General features: G+C 34.8%; 1 protein-coding gene across 3 annotated transcripts in view; it reads right to left on the reverse strand.

The window, feature by feature from the left end:
* ham (hamlet) overlaps positions 1-10654 on the reverse strand; it is a 146389-nt gene that overhangs the window by 69193 nt on the left and 66542 nt on the right. For 2 of the 3 annotated variants that reach the window (XM_017626844.1, XM_017626834.1), the window contains exons 4-5: positions 1203-1388; positions 972-1143 (exon numbers count right to left, since the gene is read on the reverse strand). In XM_017626844.1, the coding sequence (XP_017482333.1) occupies positions 972-1143; positions 1203-1388 (358 nt within the window). The remainder of the gene's footprint in view (positions 1-971; positions 1144-1202; positions 1389-10654) is intronic. The other variant, XM_017626852.1, reaches the window with a different exon arrangement.

Raw genomic sequence — 10654 nt, forward strand, 5'->3', positions numbered from 1 at the left:
GCACCTTCTGAACGGTTGCGTGTTAAATGATCGTAATATTTTTCTGATCATGTGAGACAACATGTGTGTTGTTGAATTTGACAGCGAATGCATCAAACCGTTCAGAAGACGCATTACGATCACCGATTTTTTTAGCAACGGTTGCGCTCAACTGCTGCGCCTTCTGAACCTACCCATTATTTAAAAAAATCAGTGTATTGAAAATGCTCTTTTAATTTTATCTTTTTAAGCTAATAAAGTTTGCAGGAGGAAATTCGATGATGAGGTCGTGCATATATTAGTCCTCAAACAATAATTAGAAAACACATATTCCAAATTTTCAAGGATATTTAAGGAAAAAATTTGTAAAGGACATTTTCCGTACCCATTCGTCCTTATGCACCAAAAAATTTATTCTGTTATAATTCTATAGAATTTTTTCTTTTATATGATACCTTTATTGTTATCTTACATTGCACTGAATTTGTCCAATAATTTTTTTAAATAATGATCCTGGCGGTAGAGAGAAAAACTAAGTACGCAGTTTTACTATAAGTTACCCATAGTTTCGCGAATATATTCATTTTTTTGTGTGCACAATTTACCGTCGCACGGTGTTAAAGCATGCTTTTATACAAAATTTAAGATCTTCTTTACGGCACTACAGCAAAATTATAAGTAAAATAAACCTATTTTCGCAAATCGGCAAGCTCCAAATTGATTTTAGACCCATGGATTCTTCGGAAAATCTGGTTAGAATTACACGTAGAATCCTTCCATGCTATACGCCTATAGTCGAAAAAATTGCCCCGCCCTAATTTACATAACGCAAGATAAATGTACAAATGTCGAATATTAAATGTTGTTCGATTGAATAGCTTGGCGAATCGCACACTGTTTTCCACTTTTAACAGATTTCTCACGCTCATTCCTACGTGTACTAAGTTCCCTAGAATTCTATGCGTTCTGAAATTATTATATTTTCCACTCACCATTATCACGCTCGCTCTTATCATCCCCATGCAGTGATCCACTCGTGGCACATAACGCGCCCGCATCCGCTCCATTGACAAAGCCATCGCTGAGGTGTATTGGTGTACGCGGCCGGCCATCGATGGTTATTTCTTCGCCGGCATTTATATCACGATTTGTTTCATACCAAAGCTGTGTGGGTAAAAGTAACTTAATTAAGATTTTAAGAGTATAAATTAATTGTTAACTACATTTATGAAGTAATTAAAAATTATTCCTGTTGATTGCCAAAAGAATATTTCACTCACATATCCTGCCAAAAGGAAATTCTTTAGATTAGCCTCTCCATCTCCGTCGACTGCGCGTATTTTGCGCAGCCACGTCTTCACATCATGCGAAGGTTCCAGCCAGCCGCGGAAGTGTGGGCGAACAATCACCTGGTGAAAGCAAAATTTTAATACATTTTTTTTTGTGAAATAAAGCTAAGTACAAAATAAACAAGTAAGAAAGTCTAAGTTCGGGCGGAGCCGAACATTAAATACCCGGCGCAAGTATTAAATATATATTTTTTCACCTTTACGAAACCTACCGCTAGATGGTAAGCCGGGATGTATCAATTTTGAGTAAATTAGCGTCCTAAAATTTCGAAATATTGCAGTTTCAAGCATTTCTGAAATATACCGTTATATGAAAAGCGGCCGTAATTTAAGTCCGATTTCAATAATTTTCAATGTTTTGCTTATATGTGGCAAGCACAATAACCATACCGAGTTTGGTACAAATTGGTAGAACGGTTACCGATATACATATATGTGATCATAAGTGGGCGGTGCCACGCCCATTTTCCAAAATTTTACCATTCACGTATTTCTTGGTAAAGAAATGTTGCAAGCATCAATTTTGAATAAATTAGCTTCAATATTTACTGATTTATCGAAGATTTTGTATTTCTCTAAATNGAAATTTAAAACAATTTGTTTTTAAGTCAAGCTTTTATTAGTGGTTAATAAAAAAAATCTACCCTCGCACCGGCTAAATTTGTTGTGCAGTTAGTTTTTTCCATTTAAGTATAATCCTTCTAAATTTGAAACAAATTGGACCGTAAGCACAGGTCTTCCAAATATCTCGACTCCTGCGCCATCTACCGGCTTAATTCATTTTTAAAACTTGCAGTGTCATCGGCTTGAAGTTAGAAGTCTCTATCTCATCGGAAAGTTGGTTAAAAATTGATTTCAAGATTTGATTAAACACATGTGAAACATAATAAAAGCTTGTAAAATTTACATAGTACTTCTCGAATATACATATTACATACATATCTATGTATGCACCTAGCCATAGGAATTCTCTATTCATTCATTCGAAATTTAGTACATATCGCAATATAATTATATCCGAGCGCACTTGTGCACAAGGATATATTAACTTTGTTCACATAACGGTTGTTTGTAACAGGCAAAACGAATCGAGATAGATATAGACAAATGTATACATAAATGATCAGNCCCATATAACGGTACTTTCGAAAAATGCAAGAACTATTGGATCCAAATTGTTGAAAATTAGTATGTGGAGTAGAATTTTGGTAAAAAATAATACCATTATGAAATTTTTGGAAAATGGGCGTGACCCCGCCCACTTATGATGAAATGCTGTATCTTAGTAGCCGGTTCACCAATTGTTACCAAATTCCTTGCTAGCGTCTGGCTAAAAGATCTGTTGAAAATCTTTGAAATCGGGCAATAACCACGCCCACTTCCTATATAACGGTACTTTCGAAAAATGCAAGAACTACCGTATTTAAATAAATATTAGATGCAAATAGTTGAAAAAATTGTGGTAAAAAATTATATTAATATAAAGTTTTTGGAAAAAGGGCGTGCCCCGCCCACTTATGAATCTCATCTCAGTAGCTGCTTCACCAATCGTTACCAAACTCGGTACGAGCCTTGCCTAGGATCTAACTAAGAACTTTTTTGAAAATCTTTGAAATCGGGAAATAATCACGCCCACCTGCTATATAACGGTAATTTACAGGAACACAAAAACTGCGATAAATCAGCAACTGCTCTGAAGCTAAATCACTTAAAATCGATGATTGCAATAACCACTTAGCATGAAACTAAATTATTATAAATTTATGGATAATGGGAGTGGCGCCGCCCACTTTTGACCACAAATGTGCATCTCGATAACGGATTTATGTATTAATTTCTACTAAACTGGGTGCTCTTAATTACCTCGGTACAGAAAACCATTTCGTTGAAAATTATTCAAATCAGATTAAAATTACACCCGCTTTCCGTATAGCGGTAAATTTCAGATATGAGACATTCCTTTTCATATCAGACACCAAATTTGGTGTCACACTTCCGATTGGCTTCAATTTTTTTTTTATGGGCTCTATACACGAAATAAGCTAATCCGTGTTCGAGGAATATTTTTTTTATTTGTTTTTTTCGGAGATATGATCTGTCAAAGTTTTAATTTTTTCGTGATTCTGACTAATCATGAAGTACTACAAATCGTTATATATCGGGTTCTGCGCATCGTAGAGAATTCATCTTAACGTCGTTTTAAAGCTAAAGAAACGGACTTAACATTTCTAAATAAAAGGTGGTCAAGATTTTTCTAAATCTAACTTAGTTATTAACAGCTCAACTTTTTGAAGATGATTTGCATAGTGAAGACCAGTAAATTAGGGATTTAAAATTATACCATCGTATTCCTTGTTTAATCTATATGTATAAAATAATAGCCGTTTTCGTTGTTCGGAGTTGACTCAAAAACTCCTGATAGATTTCAGTCAAATTTTCAGAGATTATACCCTGCATACATGGCCCATTATAGGCTATCAGAAAACTCGCTAGATGGCGCTGGTGTCGAGTTATTTATAAAAGTCGTATTTATCAACCGATTTCGTTCGTGTGCTACCTCCAAGATGGAAAATGCGCATGCGAAAAATGGACCCGCTAAGTGACGCTGGAGTCGAGTTATTTATAAAAATCGTATTTATGAACCGATTTCGTAAGCTACCTGCATGATGGAAAAAGCACTTGCGAAAAACGGACCCGCTAGGTGGTGCTGGAGTCGAGTTATTTATAAAAATCGTATTTATGAACCGATTTCTTTCAAATTCAAAATATATAGTTCTAGCATGATGGAAAATACGTTTACCAAAAACGGAGCCGCTAGGTGGCGCGGGAGGCGGGTAATTTATAAAAGTTTTATTTATGAACCGATTTCGTAAGCTACCTGCATGATGGAAAAAGCACTTGCGAAAAACGGACCCGCTAGGTGGTGCTGGAGTCGAGTTATTTATAAAAATCGTATTTATGAACCGATTTCGTAAGCTACCTGCATGATGGAAAAAGCACTTGCGAAAAACGGACCCGCTAGGTGGTGCTGGAGTCGAGTTATTTATAAAAGCCGTATTTATGAACCAATTTTTTTAATACAAATTCGAAACATTTATTACTGTCATGATGCTTTTTTTTTCATTTGAAACATATTACATACATAAAATGATAGCCATTTCTGTTTTGCGGACTAAACTCAAAATCCACTCAATAGAGCCCAGTCAAATTTTCGGAGGTTATGCCTTGCATATATGGTCCTCCTATAGGCTACTAGAAAACACGCTGGTGGCGCTGGAGTAGAGTTACTTATACCTGTATGATGAAAAATTCCTTTGCTAAAAATGGAACCGCTGGAGTTTAGGTATTTAGAAAATCCGTCTTTTTTATAAAATCTGATTGGAATTCATAATGCGTATTCATTTCTTGACAAGCAAAGGTTTTGCAGAAAAGGGACACAATGGATGACGCGGCAGCAGTGTTGTAGTAGCAAGATCATAGAAAAAGATTACGCATGCTTGGCAGAGATTTCACAGGTGGAAATAAGACCATCGATAAACCTCATGACACCGAAAGGGATTGGTATTCCAATGGTATCACCGCGTTACTATTATTGGCCTATGTGTAAGGAGGATACTGCGCCTTAGTGGTTTTAACTCAAACCAAAAATTTTGACTTTACAGACTATTTTTGCTTTTAAACGCTCTTTTGCATAGGCCAACGCAAAAGTTCTTATTAGGCGCCGCAAAGTAAGCGGGCATTGGCTAGTTCTCTATAAAAAAAACATGTTTGAGAAAATTGGGCATTTTGAAGAAGTATTTTTAAAATATTTTATTTTTTTTTACGACGAGATGCTGTTTTTGTGAGAGTCGACAATTTTTTGTAATTGGTTTTCGAAAACACATGATGAGATATATTTAGCAAGGTGTTAAACATCGGATTTTTGCAAGAGTTTAAATTTTATTGCAGATTCCGGTAGAATACCTATCCAGGTATAATATTTGTGCGGCAAGATTTTTCTGAAAGGGGACAAACCCCTAGAAATGGGCGTGGCAATTGCAGGAGTAAAATTAGCATTGCGCAGATTTTATTGTGGATTTCGGCTGAATATCGCTTCGTTAACAACATTTGTTCCACAACTTTTTCAATCAAAGAATATTCTAGAAATGGGCGTGGCTATATTAAAACCAAAGTTCAAAAATGTAGACTTCATTGTGGATTTCGCCAGAATATCTATATGGATTGAAAAAGTTGTGGAACAAATATTGTTAATGAAGCCATATTCTGCCGAAATCCGCAAACAAATCTGCGTTTTGCTAACTTTAGTCCTGCAATTGCCACGCCCATTTCTAGGGGATTGTCGCCTTAAAGAAAAATCTTGCCGTACAAGTATTATATCTAGATAGGTATGCTACCGGAATCCGCAATAAAATTATACGTTTTGCAAAAGCCCGTTGTTTAACACCTTAATAAATATATCTCAACATAAGTTTTCGAAAATAAATTACAAAAAATGTTTGATTCTCACAAAATAAACCATCTCATCATAAAATAAAAATATTTTAAAAATAGTCCTCCAGAAACGCCCATTGTTTTGGGACCACGTTTTTTATAGAGAATTAAACAAGGATTACGATAGTATAATTTTAAATCCCTAATTTACTGGTCTTCAAAAAGTTCAACTGTTAATAGCTAAGTTATCTTTGGAACAGTCTTGACCACCTTATATATAGAAATATTAAGCCCATTTATTTAGAGGGATTTAAAAAAATTTCCATCAATAACTTAAAGTTGTGATACACAATGGATAGAGGCGTTGCCTGTGGGCATTCTTTCATATATGTATGTATGTATGTATGTGCCCTTTTTACCGTTATATATTTTTTGTCTACTCGGTTATTCCATGGGGAATTTATGCTTTATTTAAACTTAAAAAATTAAATTACTACACCATTTTACTTAATTAGTGTGTACTCCAGTTTTGTTTTGTATACACTTCAGTTTTTACACATTGAATATATCTGCATATTTATATATTTACGCGTATCTATTTACATTTATTTATGTACAAGTCTACACAATTTTATTACTTATAAAGCGATTTTTAATCTTCGTTGCTTAACACATATTTTTTCAATTACTCCTTGTGTTGTAATCGGCACATCATTATGTACTGCTAACATCGTTAAACCATTCAGCCGCTCCTTAATTGTATAAAAAGAAGGGACAAATAAGATAGCATATTCAACAATTGAGTAGTCCACTTGCAAAGTGCGCTATGTAATTTTTTTTTAGATTTTTAGTTTTTGGTGGGTTTCATGCCCACTAACAGCAGAGTGAAAAATTTTTCTATATTCTGAAAAAAATAGCATGAAATGTTAACTACTCTTGCAAAAGTCGCTATAATACTTATTTATACACTTTCAAAAGTCTCCTCTTCGTATGAACTTAGGAAACTGCAAGACACAGCGAAATGTGGTGTTGATTCAAACTCAACATAAGAAAGCACATTTACATGCGTGGCTGTAGCTGAGTGTGCAAAGATGCTGATAGCATTGGTTGCTACCAAGGCTGCCCGGGTTCAATCCCCATCAGACGCAGCATGAAATTTAAGATTTTTTATTTTTATACCTTTCATGAGCATGAAATGGTATTATAACTTTGGTCCGATGTTTGTAAGTACCAGAACAAAAAGAGATAGACCCATTAAAATGTATACTTATATGATCAGAACGTCGAGCTGAGTTGATTTATCCATGTCCGTCTGTCCGTCTGTCTGTCTGTTTGTATGCAATCTAGTCTCTCAGTTTTCGAGATATCCGGATCAAATTTGGTAGGTGGGTGTATTTTTATAATGTATTAATCATTTGTCGGAACCGGAAGAATCGGACCACTATAACATATAGCTCCCATACAACTGATTGTTCAGATATGAGATTTTTCGTTATAATTCATCCATTTATGTAGCTAGGACCATGAAATTTCGCGCTGTTTTCACTCATTATCAACAGAAGACTTACAGTGAAAATAACAAAGATCGGGTCACTATAACCTGCAGCCCCCATACAACTGATTGTTCAGATATGAGGTCTTTTATCATAACTCCTCCATTTATGCAGCTAGGAACATGAAATTTCGCACCATTTTCACTCATTATTAACAGAATACTTACAGTGAAAATAACAAGGATCGGATGACTACAACATATATCTTCCATACATCTGATTGTTCAGATATGGGATTTTACTGTAAAACTCCTTTATTTGAACAGCTAAAACCGATAAATTTCGTAAGATATTTTATAAATAATAATACAAAGTCTACTGAGAAAATCGTCAAAATCTATGCTGTATAAGCTTTATCTCCTATAGCACTGATTGTTCAGATACCAGTTTTTGCGATATATCTCCTTTATGTAGGAAACTAAACCCAATAAATTGTGTTACCGGTTTACATACCGATCACATAGCAGTGAAAATCACTTAGATTGGTGCCATATAAAGTATATCTTCCATACCTCTGATTGTTTAGATGCGATTTTTTATATAAGTATGTAACTCCTCTATCGATGTATGCAGATGTATTCAAAATCAGTAATCTGTCAAACTAAAATTTGCAGATGTTCATGAAAGGTATGAAGCCTTCGGCATAGCCGAAGACAGCGCTGCTCTTACTGGTTTATTCTTGATTATGACAATGTTTGGAGTTAAAATTTCAATCGAACTGTTTAAATTCTAAACCCAACATATGTGCTTTCTTTTTTTTAAACTTGGAAGGTTTGTATTTGAAACTGAATTTAGTTTTGTCATATATGTAGTCCAAAAGTTTAAAATTTAAACCGAAATTTTTAGCCGTGTAGTGGAAGAGGTCGCAAAAAAGAAGCAAACCAATCTTCCTAGAGCAGAGAACGCGAAAAGCTAAAAAAAGCTAGCTATGTAAGAGTTACTGTTTCAAAACTTGCAATATTAAATTTTTAAATATAAAATTTGCAAATCAACCATACTGCAATTTTATTTTTTTAATGGTATTAGGCTCTTATTTATCCAAATTTTCAGGTAATAAAAAAAGATACAGTTCGGATGTTATTTGTTGTCGTAGACGTTTTTTTTAATTTATGGCTTACTTTTATAAATTCACATAACGCTGTTTGCAAGTGGACTACTCATATATTCATTAAAAGATAATTTGTCATCCGTCTGAAATAAAAAAAATTTAAATCAGAAGGACAAAATAGTATTGTGTTATTAATTCAAAAGTAAATAATTGTAGTTCAATGACGAAGGGGGGGATCTATCCCCCCAAATCCCCCCCTGGCTACGCCACTGATGGCTCATATATGAAAACTCCGATAATTTACTCTAAGTTAATATTTACAGCAATCTCTTAACAATAAATAAGACTGCTATAGACTTTTAGGAATTGGGCGTGGCACCGCCCACTTTATGACTACTAAGGTGTATCTCGATTTCTACTAAACATGGTTCAACTATATCCAGCTCAGCATATAATCGAAAACGTTTGAAATAAGGAAAAACACCCCTGCTTCTCATGCAAAGGTAGTTTAGAGAAAGTTGAAACGACGATATTTGATACCTGCGCCGGTTATATAAAGTTCGGTTTCGTCCGAACTTATACTTCGTTACTTGTTTTATTTAACAATATCGCACTAATACTCCATGTAAAAAAGTACTCTTATATGACTAGAAAATTCTCTGCATAAGTTGCCACGAAGATCTCCCTAACACTTTCGAAGATTCATAAATATCATCATCAATTCAAAATACCCTATTTGGATTCAATATATAAGTATTTAAGCACCGACACCCAGCCTATAACATGTAATCGACAAAGCAGTCGATGAGCCTAACTGAAGAATGTACCTCCCATTAGCGTTAACTAGTAGGATACCTTCATATAGGGCCGTATCCAGGTTTATTTTTCGGTATGGGGCGGTTATAATAAAAAATTAAAATTGAATATTGTTTAAGTAACATAATTTATATATATAGATATGTATTTGAAGAGAAATATTCACATAAACGCAAGAGCCAAATAAAAATAAACTTAAAATTACACAAACCTGCGAAATTTAACTTTTCCCCCTTTTCCAATAGTAACATTGTTTTCTTTCAACATATTTGCATATGCTAAATATTCATGAAAAACCAAAAATTAATTAACTTAAAATTAAATTTTTAATTAAAAACAAAAAGGGCTATTTAAAAATACCCTTAAAGAGACTAAGTAAGTCAGAAAGGAGATACTATGATGTCGAGTTCCCTGAGGCTGAGTGCTGGTTTAACCACAATACTGAGCCCGGGACTTCGTATTGTAGAATCTGGACTGATGGCTCCAAAACTGGCACGGGGTCAGCAAAGCACACCACTCGTTTCTCTTCTGTGTCAACGTATAACAGTGACGTGGGCGCCGAGACGCTTATGCTCTGATTGTTTGTACGATGACAGAAGATACTTTGTTTTGTTCTCGTTCACCACCAGACCCACACGCTTTGTTTCTCTATCTGATTCCGAGAGGGCAGAACAGACGTAGTCCTTGTTTTTACCTACGAAGTCGATGTCGTCCGCATTTCAATCCTCATGGCCAGGACTACGTTGTGAAAAATGGGTGGAAAAGTAGCAGTTTACGACAAAGACCCAAAATAATTATTTTCTTAATGTTTGGGATCAAAAACGTCGTCTTGTTTTAAGAGAAATTTTTTCGTCTTTGTGTAATAATTATTTAGGAGAAATATCTTTTTTCGTCTCGTGGTACGATTATTTTCAGATGGAAATTATTTACTTCTCATAATAATTATGTGGGACTTTTACTTTTGTCGTCTCGCGGGACGTTTATTTCAAAGCAGAAATAATTTAATAATTAATATATAATAATTACTAGCTATACCCTGCCACGCTTTGCTGTGGCATATACCTGTTACATGGATGATAAATTATTAACGAAACAAAGCATACGTTTCATATGAGTTTGATTTTGTAATAAGTACTTGTGTGCACACAATATTCGTCGTGTTTCCATTCTCTGCATTGATATCAAGGATATCTGGTTTGCCGACACGGGAACACGCAACATCTAAGAACCAATCCGCATCTCACTCTAAACCATACTTTTCCAAAGGATAACCTTGAGCAATAGTAATTGTGATTCCAAATGTCAATCGAATTCGGAACTGCAATCTTTAAAATTGAAATGGTGTATCGGTCGGAATCATGGGAAACGTACAAATCTTTACTTACACTACGTTCTTCATCAATTTCTTAACTGCGAGTCGCGTACTGTTGCGGAGTTTTAGCTGATTAATATTCCGCAACGTTATAATTGGTACACCT

The sequence above is a fragment of the Rhagoletis zephyria genome, unplaced genomic scaffold (genome assembly GCF_001687245.7).
Source record: "Rhagoletis zephyria isolate East Lansing unplaced genomic scaffold, Rhagoletis_zephyria_1.1 Rzeph_scaffold_00066, whole genome shotgun sequence".
Taxonomy (NCBI): Eukaryota; Metazoa; Arthropoda; class Insecta; order Diptera; family Tephritidae; genus Rhagoletis; species Rhagoletis zephyria.